Raw genomic sequence first — 21564 nt, 5'->3', positions numbered from 1 at the left:
TGGTTTGGTTTGGTTTGGTTTGGTTTGGTTTGGTTTGGTTTGGTTTGGTTTGGTTTGGTTTGGTTTGGTTTGGTTTGGTTTGGTTTGGTTTGGTTCAGGATGGGAGATGGGATGATGAGGATACTGTGATGTATGAAGATGGCGGTGGTGAGGGCGGTGGTGAGGGCGGTGGTTGTCATCACGATGGAATCCAGACATATGTACGATATATATCTGGTACACAGCTATCGTTCAATCTGTTTGTTGCCCTCCCTCTCTCTGATGAAGCTGGTCTCTCTTCTCGAGGAGCGCTTCTTTCCTTCCTGCGTGTTCTCCTCCTCATTGTTGTTGCTCTTCATCGATGAGAAATGGCAACTGCTGCGTGAGACTTTTCTGTTCACAGCACGAGGACGATGATGGTCGCTGGACAGGAACATGAAACAATCGGACAATTCTAAGCGACGACGACGACGATGACAACGACGACGATGATGACGATGATGATGACACATTGATCGAACAGACACCTGAGCAAGCTTATCTCATCTGAGACATTGATGGTGAATCCCTAATCCAAGACGGTTGGATATATATATCGACGAGTGTTTCGGCGATCAACGTCTCCAAAGGAAGCCGCGATAGAAGTGGGAAAGGCGTCCTTCAACAACTGCTGCATTGACGGAGAGAGACCGCCTGGGCAGCCAAAAAGTTGCCCCTGCAGCACGCATCTCCGGCTCTTTTTTTTTTTACAGCGGAAGGCGGATCACTTCTAGCCGGGAAAATAGTGGGAGAAAAGAGAAAGAGAGAGTGTGAGAAGAGACGCCAAAGCCGTTTCGTGTGTGTCTCTAGTGGTGCACGCTAGAACGGAAACTGAACTGAGCTGGGGCAAGGGAAACTTTCTCCGCGACGTTGTTTGTCTCACGATGCCGCACATGCGCTCCCAGTCTCAGCGAGACACCCGATGCACCACCAGCACCTTCATCACCGCCGATCGCGACGCTTCCTCACTGTCCGCCATTCCGCTCAACACCTCGTCTTTCTTCGCTCGCATCCGCCACGCCCGGGTCGACAGCGAGGCTTCCTTCTCCCTGCCCGCCGCCAGCATCACCGCGTTGCCTTCTCCGACTCCGCCCTATAAGAATCCATTGGTCCGCGCCGCTAGTAATTCCAAGAGGTGGTGGAAGCGGAGATCCTTCCGCGTCGGCGCGCGTGCCCTCGAAGACGGATCCAGTGACGCTTCCCTCAATTCGGATCTCAAACACAATACCATCATCGTGACCACCACCACGACCACCACCACCACCGATCGCGATTTCCGTCGCGACTCTTTCGCCAGCTGGTGCGACGCCAGTTCCGAGTTGCTGGCCCGCCGACTCAAATCGCAGCGCAAAGTCCTGACCAAGAGAAACCGGCCTGACTGGGCGTCTCCTGCGGACGATCGTCGTCTCGTCATGGCATCGTCTGGCAGTGGAGCGAAAGAGAGTCTCGACGCGAGGAGCAGTCTCAATGGTGCACATTCCGATAGCAATCGAGGGTCGGCTGCGCGACAAGACAGCAACGTCACCGATCTGCCCGTCGCCATTGAAGAAAGCAGTTTCTTCCCATCCGACGAGCCGAGCTTCCTCGCATCTCGCCAGAACGACAAGACCCTGAACAGCGACGACGGTCCGAGTTTTGATGAGCACGAAATGCATGCGCACCTGGCCGATGTCGACTCCAGCTTCGTCCAGGATGCGAACCTGAGCACCCTTCAGGCTGCCCGTCCGGGCGCTGACGACACATATCTCGAATTCGGGCCGTCGACCGAGTTGAGAAAACGTACGATCCCCAAATACACCGCGGCAGAGGACGAAGAGGAGGATATGACGCAAGAGGAGTCTTCGGAAGAGATCTCCGAGACCTTTGCATCCGAGCGATCGGCGAATCCATCAGGAGCAGTGTTGGAGGAAGGACCGACGTCGAGTACGAACAATTCATCCTCCCCGACAGTCGCAGCGGCCAAGAGGACCCGTTCTCGGAATTTCTCCGTCGGAAGTGCTACAAAGTCGTCTCGCGCTCAACCGCGAACGATCAAATCGAGCAGCAGCACCGCAAGACCGAAGACTCCGTCCAGCCCACGTCCCGTGTCGCAAGGCTCGACGGTGCGACCTCCCTCATCCCCGCCCGCTCAAAAGAGTACAGCCCGTACCTTGAGAGGCACTGGCCCTACCCTTTCCTCCTCTCTTCGATCCAGACCCATCGCACATCGCAACGTGAGCACCCAGTCTACATTGTCATCGATCGCGAGCGAAGGTGGCTTTGATGCAGAGTTCAGTTCACAAGTGAGCGGGGGATCGCCGAAAAGCAGCACCCGATCTGCGCTGCTGAAGCGCTTGCCGAGTCTGGGGAGCATGGCATCGATCATGTTCGCCGACGATCAACCGACCCTCGCTCATGGTATCAGTGGCTCCTCATTGCTCGCTTCTAGAAGTGGGGCGCAATACGAGGACTCGAGTGAGCAGGAACGACCTGAGACACCGCGCGCCAACCAATCCAACTTCACAGCACCCACAGATACCGTCATCGCCCAACACGTCAACCGCATCCAGGTTCCCGATACGGTCGCTAGAGACTTCCGCGCCCGGAATCAACCCGCCTATTCCCCTGCCAAGCGGCCCGCCTCGTCCGGTGGTGGTTTCGGGAGTTCGATCGCTCAGGATCGTCCGCGTAGGGCGCTGACGTTGAAGGAGCAGAACGGCAAGATCGACAAATTGACCAAAGAGAATTTCGATTTGAAATTGAAAATCCATTTCTTGGATCAGGCATTGCAGAACCGATCCGACGACGGTGTGAAGGATTTGATCAATCAGAATGTGCAATTCCAAACGGACCTCGCGAACGAGCGCAAGGAGACACAGACGCTTCGACGGAAAATGCGCGAGATGGAGAGGAAGATCAAGGAGCAGGAAGAATCGCTTCATGAGATCCGGGAGCAGCAGAAACATGGTCGCTTCTCTAACGGGGATGACGACGATGATCCTACCCTGCAAGCGGAGATGCATGAGGAGATCCTCTTCCTGCGACAGAAACTTGATCACTCGGAGAACAAAGTCACCACATTACACGAGGAGCTCATGATCAAAGAGTCTGAGAAGCGCAAGATGTCCGAGACCATGCGATCCATGGCGAGCAAGCGTGGCGAAGACAGCGCAGGAAGGAAGGAGACCATGGACATGTGGCAGGATCTGCTGAACGCGGAGGTCGGACGACGTGAACAAGCCGAGGAGGACATCAGCAGACTTCGTGATGAGCTCCACGCGTTGCGTCTCGAGCGAGTATCACCAGCCGTAAATCGCGCCGGAAAGGGCAATCAGCGGCATGGTGATGACGACGATACGGAATTCGCAGCGGCCAACGATGCTCTCCTCGATCAATTGAAACACGAAAACGCGGAATTGCGACGCGATCTCGGCGCGCAGACAAGCATGCTGACATCTCGTAACCGCGAACGTGAGAGGTTACAGCAAGAAATCGAGGATCTCAAATTGCTTCACCGCAAGGGAGACACGCGCTCTCTCGCTGGCGAGAGCATCTTCGATCGCTCCATCTCCCGTGCACACAACCGTGCTCCATCGCGCGCGAGCGAATACGCCGGGACGAATGTGACCGACACCGAGCGAGAGGAATGGGACAAGAAGGAGGGAGCACTTCGTGATCAGAATGCAGAACTTCGCATCAAGTTTCAGGACCTGGAGCGGACGCACAACAAGCACATCGAGTACGTCAATGTGCTCGAGGGCGACTACCAGGAAATGGAGCAAGACCTCGGTGAAGCTCACGAGGACTTGGTCAAGATCCAATCCGAACGCGACGAAGCCTTGCAGGCGTACGAGGAGCGCGAAGCAGAATATAATCAACTCCGAGAGGAAGCACTCGTCGAGATCCAGGCACTGGATGAAGAGAAGAAGGTTCTCGAGGCTCAGCTGGAGGAGGCGCTGAACAAGGCGCACAAGACACACAACAAGCTACAGAACATCACTGATGGCTACAAGGGTCTACAAGGCGAGCTGCGAGAGATCACCCAGTCCGTCATGAACCTCGAGGACGAAAAGCAGGCCAACATGCGTACCATCCAAAACTTGGAACAGCAAATCACCGAGGCGGAAGAGGAGATCCAGAAATGGGAGTCGAAATGTAACGAGCTCGACCAGAAGAACCGCAAGTTGGAGGTCACGCAGGAGAGCCTGCAGTCAGAGGTCACCTTCCTGCGCGAAGAGCAAGAGGGCGACAAGATCAAGATCGGCGAGCTCGAGGATTCCATCAGCAACGCGCAACAGAACATCGCCGACGAGCAGGAGAAGTCCCGCGAGATGGAACAAGCCATGGCTGAAGAGCGCCAGCAACGTGATGTCTTGGAGAACAAGTCCAAGGAAGATGTGCAAAAGGTCCTCGACGACCTCAACGCCGACAACGCCAAATCCAAGGAGACGGTGCGCACGCTCCGCCGTTCGCTCTCCGCCAAGGAAGTCGAAGCCAACAACTTGCGACAGAAACTCGAGGAATACGAGCGAGGCCTCCGCGATGTCATCGGAGACCCCAACGGCACCCGGCAGAGTCTTCTCGGTGAGGTCGAGAAGCTCCAAAGAGATCTCGAAGCGACGGCCAACGAGCTTGACCGGGCGAAGATGGATCTCGCCGATAAAGATCGCTTGCTGCGTCATCGCGATGGTCTCCTCGAGAGCACGAGTCTGGAAAGCCGTCGTCTGTCGGATCTTCTCGAGAAAGAGCGGGCATCGCGCAAACACGACCTCGATTCCTACGAAAAGGCCGCCCGAGGCCAGGCATCGCAAGTGCGCACCATCGCCCAACACGAATCTCGTGTGCTGGAATTGGAGTCTTCGTTCAGTCAACAACAGCGCAAGATGGCCGCGTTGGAAGACCAATACCGTGAGCAGATGCGTGAGCGCAACAACCTCCTGCTTGCCTTGTGGAATCGTCTTTCCACGCTCTGCGGCAACGACTGGGCTCAGGGGCATCATCTCCTCAACGGCGAAGTCACCTCCGTGGAGACGATTCAGAAGCACATGCCGACATTCCACAAGAACATCATTGCGGCGTTGAAGCAGACGGAGAAGATCATCGGTGACTTCAAGCTCCGGATCCGTCGATTCGAAAAGGAGGTCCTCTCCGACTATCAAGCTCTGAATAACAACCTGGACGCGCGCCTCCGCCGTCTCGATGTCGTTGAACGCGCTTTTGACGACCACAAACGAGCCGTGGCCGAGGAGGCTGCCATCCAAGCGCAGGCTCAAATGCAGCAATTGCAACAGAAGCCCCCCAGCCGCGGCGGGAGCAACCGACTCATCAAACTGTCCAGCGAGGAATCCAGCAAACTCAAGTCCAAAATCAAACTCCTCGAATCCGAGCTGAAATTCCACCGCCAACACCCCAGCGCCATGGCCCAGCAGATGCTCAACCAGCAGATGCAACTCAACCACCCCCCCACCACCTCCGGCAGCGGCGCCGAACACTACCGCCGCGTCTCCTCCGGCGCCAGCTTCACCAGCGTCGTCAACGGCAGCAGCGGCAAGGACGCCAACAGCAAACGCGACTCCACCATCACGAGCCCCGCGCGCCAGATCGTCGCCCAGCTCCTCCGCCACCACTCTAGCAGCACCTCCAACGACAAGGCCGCCGCCGCAGCCGCCGCCGAACTCGCCGCTGCCGCCGCCGCCGCTGCCGCCGACAACAACGCCCGCCGCGCCTCCTCCTCCGCCACCCCCTCCTACCTCCCCGAACTCCTGCACCACCGCCAACGCTCCCTCGAGGACCAGCATCCCCCCGGCAGCCTCTCCTCCTCCTCCCGCGACGACGACCCCGGCGACGGCTACCGCCCGCCCCAGACCCAGACCATGATGGCGCTCGCCGGCGGCGGCGACAGCCCGCCCTCGACCGCCCACAGCGGCAGCGCCGTCTCCTCCTCCCTGGCAGCCGCGGTCGCCGCATCGGCCGCGGCACCAGCCCCCTCCTCCGCCCCCGCCACCGACGACCGCATGGCGCTGCGCCTCCGCGAAATGGAGCGCCGCCTCAAGGCCGAGCGCGAAGGCCGCCTGCTGGACCGCGAGGGCGCCAAGAAGCGCCTGCTGCAGCAGGAGGCCGAGAAGCTGGAACTGCGGGGCCAGCTGGAGAGGGCGATCGTCAACGGCGGCGGTGGCGGTGGTGCGAGCCAGCTCGGTGCGAACGCCAGCGGCGTGGTGGAGAGGAGGAGGATGGATGACGACGACGAGGAGATCGTCCTGACGGGCAGGGAATTCGAGGACTTTTGATTTTGTTTGCATTCGGAGGCGATCGAGGAGGAGAGTTCGTTTTCCCCTCCCTCCCTCCTCCCCCTCAATCCTCCTTGTTGTATCATGAATGAAGAACGTGCAATGCCGCGGTTTGTTTTTGTTCTTGTTTTTGTTTCTCCGGGAAGTCGTCGGCCCGCCCATGCCCTGGCTGACTTTCTCGAGGATGAGAAGGAGGAGCAGGACGTGGAGGAGGAGGAGGAGGGAGAGCGGAAAGGAAGGATGGATGGATGGACACTCGTCACTGATTACCCACGGAGAACAACACACACAACACATATACACACACGCGCGCGCGCTCAGGGATGTTTCGATGTTTCGATGCCATGTATGATATGTTATGTATGAACCCCACCTGTACGAAAACAAGAAAGACCCCCGAAATGAAATGGAATGAGATGAAACGAGACGACGCGACGGAAGGAAACACGGGTGAGAGAGTGCGGATATTGTCGTTGCTGTCCATTTATTTGTTTATCGTATTTTATTTATTGTAACCCCTTTCAAATCTACCGCGAAAATGAAAAATGAAAAAAAGAATGATGGGTTTTTCCTTCGTGCCGTGTGATAGTAGTACCTTATCCTTCTCTTCCGCGTCGTTTGTTGGGGTTTCCCTCCCCCCGTTTCTTCCCGCGCCCGATGGTGATCCGTCTGCTCGCTGCTCACTGCTCCCTCCATCTGGAAGAGAGAGAGAGAGAGAGAGAGAGAGAGGAGAGAGGGCGGGGGGAATTCCTGCTTTCTTTCGCCCTTCACGGGAACGGTACCGGCGAAAGAGAGAGAGAGAGAGAGAGAAGGGGGGTATCTTCTACATGTTTTGACGCCGATGATGGCACAGGCGTGGCCTGGCGTGGCGTAGAAGGTTACGAGCGGATAGGTCATTGGGAGAGAAACCAAAAAAAAAGTAGGTCGATCGGGCAACGGTCGGTCAGGCAAGAAGGTTCGTCGATGGGAGTCATCACGATCGAGCGAGGGCGGAATGTCATGAAGTGTAGTTACTAAGTAAGGCGGATGGATTTATCGCGGAATTGAAGAAGAGCGATGAAGCGAAGCAGTGCGAAGAAGAGAAAGAACCAAAGTGCGATGCAATTTCCCCTGGTTAAAAAATAAAAGAAGTCACGCCGGGTTTTCTTTTGCTCTCCTCGTGACATGAAACAGAAAAGACAGAAAAACTATCGTTTAGAAATGGCTAGCATACAAACTAGTCTCTTTCTCTCTGATATTCCCTGGCTTACAGCAAAAGCATGCCCGATCCTGAGACGAGACCGATGGTGACGAGGACCGCCATGGGGATGACGCTGGTGACGACGCTGTGGACACTGTTGATGGAAGCGGCGTTGCCAGTGCCGCCTCCGCTGCCGCTTCCGCCACCGACGGTGGGAGATGCAGTGACCTTGCCAGTGCCGCCAGTGCCAGCTTGGGACATGAGCGACGAGCAGGAGCCGGTGGCGGTGGTGGCGGACTTGAGAGTAGCAGAGCCGCCGAAAGAGCATGCTGAGGCGGATTTGCCGTTGGCGCTGTAGTAGGCGTTGAGGACGAAACCGAGCTGCTCGGTGGCGTTGCACATGCCGTAGGCGCCGTATGTTCCGGAGGAGGCATTGGCGGCGATGCCGTTGCAGACGCCCTTGCTCGCGCCGAGACCGCAGACGGTGCCGAAGAGGTCACCGTAGGATTTGGGGGAGACGGAGTTGGCGGGGACACAGGACAAGCTGTTGTACATGCATTGGCAGAGGTCCGGGTTGGGAGACGGCGGGAGCGGGCTGGACTTGGGGCTCCAGTTGGCGTCGTTGGTTGGGCAAGCCTCGGGTTTGTTGGTCGGGGTGTATTGGGCAGAGTTCACACCAGTGGGGTTGATGGTGGCGATTTGAGAAGAGAGGTAAGTGAAGTCGGCGCGCGGGCTGACCGAGCCGTCTTTGATGTCGACAAGACCTATCGGGAACATGATGTCAGTAAAGGTTCATTCAGGCGAGGAATGGGACGATCCAAAGCTTACCGTAGTTGTTGGCCTCCTGGTCGTACATGTAGACGATACCTCCGGACCAGACTCCGTTCATCTCCGGTCCGTAAAGGGTTGCGACTTCGGTAAACTTGCGAGGCTGAACCTCGTTGCACCCGTATTCAGCGAAAAAGACGGGCACCGAGTATGTCGAGAATTCTTCCGTGCGGTCTTTGTAGCCGGACTTCTCATAAGTCGAGTCACCACACCAAGAGTAGACGTTGTAGCCCCAGAAGTCAATGGCGGCGGATTGGTCGCCACAGTTGAAGTAGTCTGCCATGGCCACACGGATCATTTCGTCGTCGTTGGTAGCATAGCCAACGCCCATGGTACGGTATCCCTTGGCCTTGATGTATGCCTTGGTGTCACGGACAGCAGCCTTGACAAAGGCGCTAGCATTGGTGTTGTTAGGTTTGTTGGAGACTTCGTTGCCTGCAAAGAAGCCCAGGGTGTTTGGGTATTTGGCCATGACATCGACGACGCTGATGTAGCGGTCGTAGGTGACATCGCTCCACGTCGGGGTGTCGCGGTTGATCGAATCACCATCTGGAGGAGCTGAGAGATCGGCAACGACATAGATACCTGCGTCGGCCAGGGCGTTCATGCAAGTGTCGTGGCTGAGCGCAGGGTTGATCTGGTACACACGAATGGTGTTTGTGCGGAGCTGCTTCAGGTATTCGATATCACGCATGCATGCGGTGGTGTCCGCCAGGTTGTCGTGGTATGTGGCACCTTTGTCGCTCTCCTGTCCCGAGTATTCCGCCTGGTAGGCAACACCTCGCATGTAGCTAATGGCTCGTCAGTATATCGCTCTTCCGTCCTATGCCAGCATATGCCTCTTACAATTGCGTGCCATTGTTCTCGTAGAAGAACTTGCTTCCCTTGATGACGATCGAAGGGACGGTGGCGGCAGCAGCGCTGCTGACCAAAGCGGCCGCAGTGACTGCAGTTGCGAAGAAGCTCTTCATGGTGAAGTTCGGAATTATGCTGGTGAGATCGAGTGTCGAAGATGTCGCGAGTCGTGTTGATCAGAGCACACGAGTGCTATTCAAACAGAAAAGGATAACAAGAAGAGACCGTGGTCGGCGAGTAAGAATGCGCCTGCTTTCCAGTGGCAAGGCGTAGCGAATGTTTCAAAGGTGGTAATATGGTGTTGGCTGGTCAATGAACGTTGGAGAAGAAAGACTGGTTTGAAGAAATGGCACTCGCGAGGGAGACAAGTACCAACGAAAGTGAATCTTGTCGAATGTAACGGCAAGAAACAGACAGTGGCAAGAACAAGGAAATAATTGAGTAGCAATAGAGAAAAGTGTAAGTGTAGTCGGGTGGCAGAGAGAGAGTAGAAGAAGTAGGAAGGGGTGTGATCGTTCGTATTGGCAGCAGTATAGGGCCTAGAGAAGATCTCTTGGGCTTATTATTACTAGCTATTATGATTATGACTTACTGCTGTAGTAATTGCTGTTATTATTACTCTGGGATTGGCGCTGGTGACGCGGCACACACGCCCATCACCATTCACACGCTGGAGGTGCTGTATGTACTCCGGCACACATTACCCGCCGTACATACATTCCGACGGAGACCATGCCAGGCCTGGAGATGCTCATTTGTACTATTCTCTCGTCCTTGTCTGGGCTTTATCTGGGCAGGGAGGGATGGGTCAGAGGGAGCCAGGCGGACATTCAGTTCAAATCAGCGCAAAACGTCTACGGAAGTCGCGGCGCAGAAACACAACACCACCATCCAGGAGGACGCGTAGTCGGTCTCCACATGCCCGTGTCGGCAGCAGTTCGCAGTAGGAGCAGTCCCGTCCACGCGCTGTTCCCATCACTCACCTCGTCCCGTGAAATTTGCCGCCTCAGGAGGGAAAATGAGGCCGAGCGGAGATTCAGCCAGCCAAGCGCGAGGGTTGCGCGTCCACCCCCTTCTCCTGCTCAAATCGCTCGCTCCTCCTCCGCCTATTGGCGCACATCTCACTTTCGCTTCCCTTTCGTGTGTCTCCCTGAAAAGTGATAATCGACCAATCTCTGTCCACCAAGCGTCAGGTCATGCAATCCTAACGAATGTATACCATCCAAGTAGTGAACGAGACGAACGTCTCACAAATCGCAGCCAGACGTTACCCATGCTCTTTTGTGAAGTATTCACGACCAACAACGTCACACCTCCTGGCGTTGCTTGTCCCACCCACGCGTTCGTTGGTAAGACTCAGCCTCCGCATCGACCGTCTTCATATATCAATGGCCATTTCCGCCGCCTGGGCAATGCTGGGCGTCTCAACTTCCACGGTGTTTTTAACCACGTTCCTCACATCACCATCCGGCTGGGCACATCTGAACCCCAAATCATACACCACGGCGATTTGACCACGCGCGCAATTGCCCCTGGTTCATGTTTCACATGGGAGGGACAACCAAAAACGTAGAAACATTCTTCCGCGAACCTTCAAACGTTCATTTTGATGATGATGATAATAAGGGGACAATGACATCACGCTGGCGAACGCAATGTACAGCATGCCGAGAATGTATCCCCTTCTCATGATCACACGAGCGGTCGTGACGACATGTTCAATCTCTTCCGCCCGTGCTCATGGCAAATTTGATATGAAGATCTTCGCCCCTCGGATGAGGAGCGGCCGCGATATTCATTTCGCGAACTGTTGAGCTTATGTCACGTGCCCGTCGTGCCTCTCCTGAGTACCGACGTTGGGCCGTGGACAGCCCGTGTTGGTTGCCCCAGGTTGCATTTCTATATTTGTCAATTAGGGTTACCGCATCGCAGACGACACCAGATCAGATGCCGCATTTTCAATATTATAACCGCGACGACATGATATGCATATGATAGATATCCGGTGGGTGATCTGTATGGATCTGAACGTATCGGATCTTTCTTTACGTCGGAAGAGCAACACAAGGATTCGTCACCAAACAATCGATAGACTCTGTGATAAATGTTCAATTCTCGTATCCATCACTCCCTGAACCAAATATTCCACTGCACGACACTCGTGTTCGTCAGCAGCATTGATGACGAAGCCTGCATGAAAGGTCCACAATTGGCGATAAGATATCGACCTTGTACAATCATACGGCCAATATCTCTGCAATGACATTGGTGATCGAGTCGCATCACCCATCGCACAGGTGCATATGCCGTGGGATCGCGTGGATGACGCTGACAACCAAAAATAAGCCCAACTCGTAACCCTAGACGCAGATGTGCCAATCGGACAAACAATTCATCACGGGAATTAGTAATGATACGTCGTACCGATGAAGTATGCCGATCATGAATAGTGATCATAGTCACGTTGCGTGTATCTCGTTCGCACAATGTGGATAGAGAAATCGTTCTGTCACGATGGGATCCAAATCATCCACGCAGGTGAGGCATATTGTCAGCGTCGTTGGCTGAAGAAAAGACACGAGCGACAGGCAAGAACTCTCCGCCGTAGTGAACCCAGCGCACACAGGACCGTCGCATTATATCGATATCATACCTATATAGCACAGCACGCAAGTCATGCAACAAGTGTGTTGCCGACATCGTACAGAAACGAACGAGGCGGATCTCTATTCAATTGGTGCCGCACACAGTATATAGTGTCAACACACAGTGTTATGATGCATCCGGCCGGCTATGCATGACATGTCCACATGCATCCTGTCGCATTGGATAAAACCGACGACGACGAGGAAGGCAGGACGCGTGAGCAATGCCGGAAAAGTCTATTTCGTCCCTTGTTCAAGACTGCATTTCGCCTCCTCAGACTACATTCGATAGCAGGGCAAGGCTCCTTCCGAGCAGCGCCGAAAGAGAAAGATCCACCGAGCATTCCTTCCAGAACCGCAGACTACAGATTCGCCTTCTCAGCGTCGCAAGGAGATACGATCCCTCGAGGTACGAGGGTCAGGTCATTGTACGATGCGATGCGCCATATCTTCGTAGTGAGTGGCTGATGAATGCGTAGCCTTGTACGACCGGCTGCAGTAGCTTACATGCACGCATGAATCCATGCATGCGAGAATACGGAGGTTTCAGGTTTCTTGCAGCCGCAACCGGGGGTTTGTTTGGGCAATTGGTGGGTGAGGGGCAAAAACAGAAAGGTTGAGAGGCAGACGATACATGGCTTGTTTTTTTCTCTCTCTGAAAAGGCTGTTGACATGGGTATACTGTACGCAGGTATTCCAAGATCATATCTGGGTATTTACCGATAGTGGGAATGTCACGCTCGCAGAATGCTCACGGATTCGGATTATCGTCATCGGCGGACGGATGGCGAGTGCTTCGTCGTGATGATGCTATTCTTGCATTTGGGCGTTGACAGTGCCTCAACCAGAGAGCTCGTACTGCTGTAAATGACGATGCTTTCGATCATCAGCGCAGATCTCGAGAGAACATTTCGTATGCCCTGCGCGAGAAACCATACGTCGCATCGCCACGTCAAGCCGTCACAAGACGAGATGTCACGAATCCGGTATGCTTATCTGGCCGGATTGACCACTCGATTGCGGAAGAGCATTCGTGGGGAGACGATCAGTCGCGATACTTGCGGGTGGAAAGGCAGACTTCACCATGGTAGAGCGCGACCGGAAATAGAAGAGCCAGATGGTACCTTGCTCTGGGCCATATGCAGACAGCATGGTAGCTTTCTCAGCTATTTCTGCTGTCCGATGCGTTACATGTGCAGGCCAGCTGGGTTTGACCGAGTCGGCTGCTTGGATGATCGCGCCAAGAAGCAGAGTGTGTGCCACGGTGCCCCATTCCGAGAGCCGTATCCGTACCCTCGAGATCACCGATCTGTCCGCTGGCGGCATATTCTGTGGCCAGGCTAATGAAAATTGAGACCGTAACACGACAGGGTGGAACAGTCCGGCAGTTTTGCGAATCGGAATTAATCCTCGCCACTTCGTCACCGTCCATGTCCCGACATGCGGCGCTGCTGCCCACGGTCAGCTGAAATCGCCGCTTTCACCGCGCTCAGCCTGTCTGGCCAGGCGAAAAATGGACTCTGCGGATGTTGATAGGTCCGAAAACCGTTGGACAGGCCGAAATCTATATCTCAGGGGGACGCATGGGTTAGAGTTTGGTTTAGATAGCTTGTCTCTGGCGCGTTGGGGCTAGGCGTGAACAGATAGATTCACCACCACCCATCCGGCCGATTGTAGTGTCTGTCATCAGTGTCATCATCATCAGCGGGAGAATGGAGTAATTGTGGCGACGATGAAGATGATTATCTGCTGCTCTGGGGTTGTGAACCACGTGTGGCAGGCAGAGGGTGACAAGTGCCACTTTTGCATCGCACTGCGGGACCGATCAGTATTTGGAGAGGACATGATGGCCACAATCCGTTCTCTGGTTGGAATGGTCATCATTGTGAAGTTCCGGTGAATTTCTCAACGGTGGGACTCGATATGAGAATTTGTCAGGTCTGCGATCTTCTTAGGTGTTTCAAGGCCATGGGAGCACTGATCATACTTCTAGCCTTTCCAACGGGCACGATAACGGGGAGGCTTCTTTATATTTCCATCTGATGATGACCACGGTACCGTTGACGAGTGTCAGACTATGACGATCGTCCCCGCCATGGGATGTTCCCTCTTCACCTAATCTGTGCATCCTTCTTACCAAATCTTGAATGACAGGTAGTGATATCCGTGATAAGACGGTCTGTAGGACACGGCCGCTCTGCTCCACAGCGTTCCGCGATCCGGATGCACATCCGCTGACACAAAGAAGGGAAAGCCCACGGGATTCTGGCATCTGGAGGGCACTCGTGAAGAAATCTCTTCCCATCTGAATACAGACCACAGGGCAGTAGGGCCTATTGCAACAGGTGATGATGATGTGGACGTCGCCTCTGCTTACCGTGCGGCGGCGATCAATGGGCCGAATCCGCGGTTTCAACACGTTCCCTACCTGGGAGTACCTAAAAACCCGTAGTGTATGCATTTGTTTGGAAGGGAGAAAAAGGAGGATTTTCTGGGAATAGCGTGGCGCGGGAGACCATCCAAGCGTTGTCACCGCAGCCACAGATCCCGGACCAGGCCAGCCAATCAAGTGGGCCGGCGCTCAGGAGGTCTCACGGATTTCCCGCCTTGCCTACCTGCCCAGGTGTCCGGCTGGTCCGTAGACTCTCCAATCTTACCACAGGAGGACCTTTCTATTCCCAGGCGGGCCCGCTATATTGTTATTATTTACTGTTGTGCACTATGGCATTTCGCGTGCTGCATCTGGCTGCTGGATCGTGCTGGTATCTCTCTGCCCCGTTTGTCTATCTGTCTTCACCTGTCTCTGTTCCGGCCTCTCGCCTAGAGTAGTACTGATTGTCGCTTTTCGTTGGCGCCCACACCATACGAACCTACCACTCACACTCCTCACACACACACTCACACACACACCTACCCACAGAGAGAAGAAGTGGTGGCCCGCAGCGAACGGCAAAGAAAAGAAAAGGCTTCCGGCAGTGTCCCCTCTCCCTGACAGAACCCTACCAATCTCACCCAGCAAAGAAAGCCGCCGGTTGTAGTGTGCGCGCAGGTGTGTAGTTCAGTCCAATTGCCTCGCCTCCCCCCGAGATGCATTAACGCCGCCGCGCGTTCTCCCCAGCAACAAACACACGTCTGCCAACATTTTCCTTGATTGTATTCCCTTTCACCTCACTACTGTTGTTGCTTTCGTTCGTTCTCTCACTGCTGTCTCCAGCACCCTCCTGATCCATTTCGGATAATATCAAAACACCAATTCCCATCGTCGCATTCGACGACCGTTCGCTCCGCCTTTTCCTGGGCATTATCCCATTCGCATTCGGCAGCGACAATCCAACCGCTCGCGCAGCTGTTGCATCCGACACCTTTGGGCAAGCCCGCTGTGCTCACTGCACCTGCCTCTTCTTTTCAACGGGTGTGCATCGTCCTGTCAAAACACACATTCGCTTCTCGACTCTGCCATCCACTCGTTCGACCGCGTGAGCTGGACAGTTCCGACATATCACCTGCCTCGACACCGATCATCTCCGGTCGCGTAATACTGCTTCTCATGATTTAAGTCCTGATCGGTAGGTCATCCACTTCTTCCAAACTTTGGCCGCCCTCAATTTGTGGAAGACATATCTCACTGTCCTTCATATCACTGGCACCGTCATCTCGAGATGCGACGAAGCTGACATTCATCGACAGTAATACTTAATCGCCGCACCCTTCATCATGGCGCACCAACATCAAGGTGGCTATGACGATGGCTACAGCCACGGTCAAGGCCAGCAAGGTCACCAACAGCAAGGTGGTAACGATGGATACTACCACGATGACAACCAGGCCTATTACGACCAACAGGGCTACGGCCACGGCCATGGTCAACAAGATGGCTACTATGACGAGAGTGGATACTACCAAGCTGGCCACGAAGGCTACCAACAAGATGGCTACTACGACGCCGGCCATCAAAACCAAGGACAATACCAGGACGAGTACTACAATGATCAATACTACGACCAGGGTGCCGCTGCTGGCCAGCAACAGCCCCGTGGCAATGGTCAACGCAAGAGTGGTCGCCGCGGTGACTCTGAGGAGGAATCCGAGACGTTCAGTGACTTTACTATGAGGTCTGACATGGCTCGCGCTGCCGAGATGGACTACTACGGCCGTGGCGATGAGCGATACAATTCATACGGCGAAGGCCAAGGTCGCGGATACCGTCCGCCGTCATCACAAGTCTCATACGGTGGCAACCGGTCTTCGGGTGCGTCAACGCCAGTTTACGGCATGGACTACACCAACGCTCTCCCAGCTGGTCAGCGGTCTAGAGAACCATACCCAGCATGGACTTCAGAGGCCCAGATTCCTCTGTCGAAAGAGGAGATTGAGGACATCTTCCTCGACTTGACTGCCAAGTTTGGTTTCCAGCGTGACAGCATGCGTAACATGTTCGACCACCTCATGACATTGCTCGACTCGCGTGCGTCTCGCATGTCGCCGAACCAGGCCCTTCTTTCTCTCCACGCTGATTACATTGGCGGCGAGAACGCCAACTACAGAAGATGGTACTTTGCCGCCCATCTCGATCTAGATGACGCTGTTGGATTCGCCAACATGAAGCTCGGCAAGGCCAACCGTGCGACTCGCAAGGCCCGAAAGGCTGCCAAGAAGAAGGCAGATGCCAATCCTCAAAACGAGGAGGCCACCCTCGAGAGCCTTGAAGGCGACAACAGCTTGGAGGCTGCAGAGTACCGGTGGAAAACCCGCATGAACCGCATGTCCCAACATGATCGAGTTCGACAAATTGCGCTTTACTTGCTCTGCTGGGGTGAGGCCAACCAGGTCCGTTTCATGCCTGAAGTCATGTGCTTTCTGTTCAAGTGTGCCGATGACTACTACCACTCCCCTGCATGCCAAAACCGCGTGGAGCCTGTCGAAGAATTTACTTATCTGAACAACTGCATCACACCGCTGTACACTTACTGCAGAGACCAAGGTTATGAAATCTCCGAGGGCAAGTACGTTCGTAAGGAGCGTGATCACAACAAGATCATCGGATATGATGACATGAACCAGCTCTTCTGGTACCCAGAGGGTATCGAGTTGATTTGCTTCGAGGACAAGACCCGCTTGGTCGATCTGCCTCCGGCTGAGCGATACGAGCGCTTGAAGGACGTTGTCTGGAAGAAGGCATTCTTCAAGACTTACCTTGAGACCCGTTCATGGTTCCACATGATCACCAACTTCAACCGTATCTGGATCATCCACGTGTGCACATACTGGTTCTACACTGCCTTCAACTCTCCCACGCTCTACACTGTCAACTACCAGCAACAGCTCAACAACTCACCCGAGACCGCCGCAAGTTTCTCTGCTGTCGCTCTTGGTGGAACCGTCGCTTGTATCATCCAAATCCTCGCAACTCTCGCTGAGTGGCTTTACGTCCCGCGTAAATGGGCTGGTGCTCAACATCTCACCAAGCGCCTCTTTGCGCTCCTCGGATGTTTCGCCGTCAACCTCGGTCCCTCTGTCTACATCTTTGGAGTCAAGGGTGGCCAAGGTCAGATCGGACTGATTCTCGGTGTGATTCAGTTCCTCGTCGCACTCGCCACCGTCTTCTTCTTCGCAATCATGCCGCTTGGTGGTCTTTTCGGAAGCTACCTCAATGGCAAGCGCCGCCAGTATGTTGCTAGTCAGACATTCACTGCAAGCTTCCCTCGCCTCACTGGCAACGACATGTGGATGTCCTACGGTCTCTGGACTCTTGTCTTCGCTGCCAAGTTGTCAGAGTCATACTTCTTCTTGACACTTTCCATTCGTGATCCTATCCGAATTTTGTCGACCATGAAGCTCAACAGCTGTCTCGGAGATGCCTTGATCGGAAACGTTCTCTGTTTCCAACAGCCGACAGTGCTCTTGATCCTCATGTACTTTACCGATTTGGTCCTGTTCTTCTTGGATACCTATCTCTGGTACGTCATCTGGAACACCGTTTTCTCCGTGGCTCGCTCGTTCTACTTGGGTGTGTCTATCTGGACCCCGTGGCGAAACATCTTCTCGCGTCTGCCAAAGCGTGTCTACTCGAAGATCTTGGCAACCACCGACATGGAGATCAAGTACAAGCCAAAGGTTCTCATCTCTCAGATCTGGAACGCCATTGTCATCTCCATGTACCGCGAGCACTTGCTCGCCATCGACCACGTTCAGAAGTTGCTCTACCATCAGGTCCCGTCTGAGCAAGAAGGCAAGCGTACACTCCGTGCACCTACCTTCTTCGTGTCCCAGGAAGACCACTCTTTCAAGACCGAGTTTTTCCCAGCCATGTCCGAGGCTGAGCGTCGTATCTCTTTCTTCGCCCAGTCCTTGTCGACTCCCATTCCGGAGCCTCTGCCCGTTGACAACATGCCGACTTTCACCGTCATGATTCCTCACTACAGCGAAAAGATTCTGCTCTCACTCCGTGAGATCATTCGTGAAGATGAGCCATACTCGCGTGTCACCCAGCTGGAATATCTCAAGCAGCTCCACCCCCACGAATGGGACTGCTTTGTTAAGGACACCAAGATTTTGGCTGATGAGACTTCGCAATTTAATGGCGACTATGAGAAGAACGAGAAGGATACCCAGAAGAGCAAGATCGATGATCTGCCGTTCTACTGCATTGGTTTCAAGTCCGCCGCTCCTGAGTACACTCTCCGAACTCGAATTTGGGCTTCGCTTCGCTCTCAGACTCTCTACCGTACCATCTCTGGTTTCATGAACTACAGCCGAGCCATCAAGCTTCTCTACCGTGTCGAGAACCCTGAAGTCGTCCAGATGTTCGGTGGCAACTCCGACAAGCTCGAGCGTGAATTGGAGCGCATGGCCCGTCGCAAGTTCAAGATCTGTGTCTCCATGCAACGTTACGCCAAGTTCTCCAAGGAAGAGCGCGAGAACGCCGAGTTCTTGCTCCGTGCCTACCCCGACCTCCAGATTGCTTACCTCGACGAGGAGCCCCCAGCGGCCGATGGCGAGGACCCCAGAATCTACTCTGCTCTCATTGATGGTCACTCTGAAATCATGGAGAACGGCGCTCGTCGTCCCAAGTTCCGCATCCTGCTCTCTGGTAATCCAATTCTCGGTGACGGAAAGTCTGACAACCAGAACCATTGCATCATCTTCTACCGTGGAGAGTACATCCAGCTCATCGACGCCAACCAGGACAACTACCTCGAGGAGTGCTTGAAGATCCGTTCGGTCCTCGCCGAGTTTGAGGAGATGACCACCGACAACGTCTCGCCATACACTCCTGGTCTGCCTCCCACGAAGTTCAACCCTGTCGCCATTCTCGGAGCCCGTGAATACATTTTCTCTGAGAACATTGGTATCCTTGGTGACGTCGCTGCCGGAAAGGAACAGACATTCGGTACCCTCTTCGCTCGTACTCTGGCTCAAATTGGTGGCAAGCTTCACTACGGTCACCCGGATTTCCTCAACGCAACTTTCATGTGTACCCGTGGTGGTGTGTCCAAGGCTCAAAAGGGTCTGCACCTGAACGAAGATATTTATGCTGGTATGACTGCTCTCCTCCGTGGTGGTCGCATCAAGCACTGCGAGTACTACCAGTGTGGTAAGGGTCGTGATTTGGGTTTCGGCTCTATTCTCAACTTCACCACCAAGATCGGTACTGGTATGGGTGAGCAGATGTTGTCTCGCGAGTACTACTATCTCGGAACTCAGCTGCCTCTCGACCGCTTCTTGTCTTTCTACTACGCTCACCCGGGTTTCCACATCAACAACTTGTTCGTCATGTTGTCGGTGCAGCTCTTCATGTGGTGCTTGGTCAACCTCGGTGCTCTCCGCCACGAGACCATCACCTGCAAGTACAACCACAACGTGCCATGGACTGACCCGTGGATGCCTACCGGTTGCGCGAATATCATTCCGATCACCGACTGGGTCCAGCGTTGCATCGTCTCCATCTTCATCGTGTTCTTCATCTCCTTCGTCCCGCTTACGGTGCAAGAATTGACTGAACGTGGTTTCTGGCGTGCGGCGACTCGTTTGGCAAAGCACTTTTCCTCGCTCTCTCCTCTTTTCGAAGTGTTCGTCACTCAGATCTACGCCTACTCCGTCCAGCAGGATATCGCCTTCGGTGGTGCTCGATACATTGGTACTGGCCGTGGTTTCGCCACTGCGCGCATGCCGTTCGGTGTCCTCTACTCGCGTTTCGCCGCCCCGTCCATCTACCTGGGTGCTCGTGCCATGCTGATGTTGCTCTTTGGAACACTCACGGTTTGGGGCTACTGGCTGCTTTGGTTCTGGGTCACTACCCTCGCCTTGACCATCTCGCCCTTCGTGTTCAACCCGCATCAATTCGCCTGGTCAGACTTCTTTATCGACTACCGTGAATTCCTCCGCTGGTTGTCTCGCGGCAACACCAAGGCGCACTCGGCTTCTTGGATCGGTTTCGTCCGCCTGTCCCGTACTCGTCTCACTGGTTTCAAGCGCAAGGCCCTTGGTGAGCCTTCAGCCAAGCTCTCTGGAGACACTCCCCGAGCTCGCTTCAGCAACGTCTTCTTCAGCGAGATTATCGGTCCGCTTGTCTATGCCGCCGTCACCGTCATTCCATTCATCTACATCAATTCGGGCACCGGTGTCGACGAGGAGCACAACCCAGGCATTGACATTCGTCCGACCGCGTCTCTCATCCGCCTTGCCGCTATTGCTTTCGGACCGATCGCCATCAACGCCGGTGTCGCCATTGGATTCTTCGGTATGGCTTGTTGTATGGGTCCTCTCTTCAGCATGTGCTGCAAGAAGTTCGGTGCTGTCCTCGCCGCTATTGCTCACGGTATCGCTGTGGTCATGCTCCTCGCTTTCTTCGAAGCCATGTACTTCTTGGAGGGCTGGAGTTTCCCCAAGACCGTCTTGGGTATGATCGCCGTCGTTGCCATTCAGCGATTCATTTTCAAGCTCATCATCGCCTTGGCTCTGTCTCGTGAGTTCCGTGCCGATACTTCCAACATAGCCTGGTGGACTGGCAAATGGTACGCTCTCGGCTGGCACACCCTGTCACAGCCTGGTCGTGAATTCCTCTGTAAGATCACCGAGATGGGTTTCTTCGCCGCCGATTTCTGGCTTGGTCACATCATTCTCTTCTTGCTGTTGCCTGCGCTGTTGGTGCCGTACATTGACAAGTTCCACTCGGTTATGCTGTTCTGGCTCCGACCAAGGTATGTTTGCTCCCTCCTTTGAACCACATCAATGATCTCATGCTAACTTCATCCTTCTCAGCCGTCAAATTCGCCCTCCGATCTACTCGCTCAAGCAGACCAAGCTTCGAAAGCGTCGTGTCACTCGTTATGCCATCCTATACTTCTCGCTCTTTGTCTTCTTCATGGCTCTGGTCATCGCGCCCGCTCTCCTCGGCAACCAGCTGACTGGAAAAATGAAGCCCATTGCTTTCGGCAAGTTGATCCTCACACAGCCTGTCAACTGGAACAACAACGATACGACAGGCCTTCAAACCGGCACTGGTAATGCGACCAACGACATGGCTACCAACACTGGTAGTGCATCAGGCGCTGCCAGCACCGACACTTCTGGATCTTCCTCCGGCGATGATGCCGCCGCCGCCGCGGCTGCTGCGGCCGCTGGTGCGCGGTTGGTCCGCCGTGTCATGTTCTCTTACTAGACTGGGAAAATAAGGGCAAAGCATTGGGATGGTGTTTTTTGTTATTTTGTTGACACATTGTTCCGCTTCTTCTTCACTTCTACCCATGGATGGTAAATCGAAACTACCTCC

At 54.5% G+C, this 21564-nt stretch overlaps 6 protein-coding genes across 6 annotated transcripts in view; 4 read left to right on the top strand and 2 right to left on the bottom strand.

Moving 5' to 3' along the window:
• K489DRAFT_377324 (uncharacterized protein) overlaps positions 1-247 on the bottom strand; it is an 863-nt gene extending 616 nt beyond the window's left edge. The window contains exon 1 of the mRNA XM_033604129.1: positions 3-247. Within this exon, the coding sequence (XP_033461846.1) occupies positions 3-198 (196 nt within the window). The 5' untranslated portion in view covers positions 199-247. The remainder of the gene's footprint in view (positions 1-2) is intronic.
• A 2134-nt stretch (positions 248-2381) lies between these two features.
• K489DRAFT_351741 (uncharacterized protein) lies at positions 2382-6677 on the top strand (the record flags this gene model as incomplete). Its single annotated transcript, XM_033602451.1, has 2 exons — positions 2382-5356; positions 5807-6677. 2 exons carry the CDS (start codon positions 2382-2384, stop codon positions 6282-6284), a joined length of 3453 nt encoding a protein of 1150 aa, XP_033461845.1. The 3' UTR covers positions 6285-6677.
• Positions 6678-7254: 577 nt separating this feature from the next.
• On the bottom strand, positions 7255-9493 carry K489DRAFT_141964 (carbohydrate-binding module family 43 protein). The gene is made up of 3 exons (XM_033599143.1): positions 9139-9493; positions 8293-9083; positions 7255-8228 (listed from the first exon to the last, which is right to left on the bottom strand). The coding sequence occupies exons 1-3, from the start codon at positions 9261-9263 to the stop codon at positions 7531-7533; spliced, it is 1614 nt and encodes a 537-aa protein (XP_033461844.1). The 5' UTR covers positions 9264-9493; the 3' UTR covers positions 7255-7530.
• Positions 9494-10165: 672 nt separating this feature from the next.
• K489DRAFT_368044 (uncharacterized protein) lies at positions 10166-10720 on the top strand (the record flags this gene model as incomplete). Its single annotated transcript, XM_033602918.1, has 1 exon — positions 10166-10720. One exon carries the CDS (start codon positions 10166-10168, stop codon positions 10718-10720), a length of 555 nt encoding a protein of 184 aa, XP_033461843.1.
• A 1740-nt stretch (positions 10721-12460) lies between these two features.
• On the top strand, positions 12461-13315 carry K489DRAFT_141941 (uncharacterized protein). The gene has a single exon (XM_033599142.1). It carries the CDS (start codon positions 12660-12662, stop codon positions 13134-13136), a length of 477 nt encoding a protein of 158 aa, XP_033461842.1. The 5' UTR covers positions 12461-12659; the 3' UTR covers positions 13137-13315.
• Positions 13316-15506: 2191 nt separating this feature from the next.
• K489DRAFT_387015 (glycosyltransferase family 48 protein) lies at positions 15507-21453 on the top strand (the record flags this gene model as incomplete). The annotated part of the gene is made up of 3 exons (XM_033606280.1): positions 15507-20992; positions 21054-21295; positions 21341-21453. 3 exons carry the CDS (start codon positions 15507-15509, stop codon positions 21451-21453), a joined length of 5841 nt encoding a protein of 1946 aa, XP_033461841.1.
• Between the last annotated feature and the right edge of the window lie 111 nt (positions 21454-21564).

The sequence above is a fragment of the Dissoconium aciculare genome, assembly GCF_010015565.1.
Source record: "Dissoconium aciculare CBS 342.82 unplaced genomic scaffold K489scaffold_3, whole genome shotgun sequence".
Taxonomy (NCBI): domain Eukaryota; kingdom Fungi; phylum Ascomycota; class Dothideomycetes; order Mycosphaerellales; family Dissoconiaceae; genus Dissoconium; species Dissoconium aciculare.
This window is presented reverse-complemented; position numbering and strand designations above follow the sequence as displayed.

What these genes read in the sequence shown, in the direction of transcription:
- K489DRAFT_141964 (XM_033599143.1), bottom strand. Translation starts at nt 9,263, where the DNA reads ATGAAGAGCTTCTTCGCAACTGCAGTCACTGCGGCCGCTTTGGTCAGC. An exon ending in GAGAACAATGGCACGCAATT is followed by an intron (nt 9,084 to 9,138) that starts GTAAGAGGCATA and finishes ACGAGCCATTAG; the next exon opens with CTACATGCGAGGTGTTGCCT. An exon ending in CCAGGAGGCCAACAACTACG is followed by an intron (nt 8,229 to 8,292) that starts GTAAGCTTTGGA and finishes TGTTCCCGATAG; the next exon opens with GTCTTGTCGACATCAAAGAC.
- K489DRAFT_141941 (XM_033599142.1), top strand. Translation starts at nt 12,660, where the DNA reads ATGACGATGCTTTCGATCATCAGCGCAGATCTCGAGAGAACATTTCGT.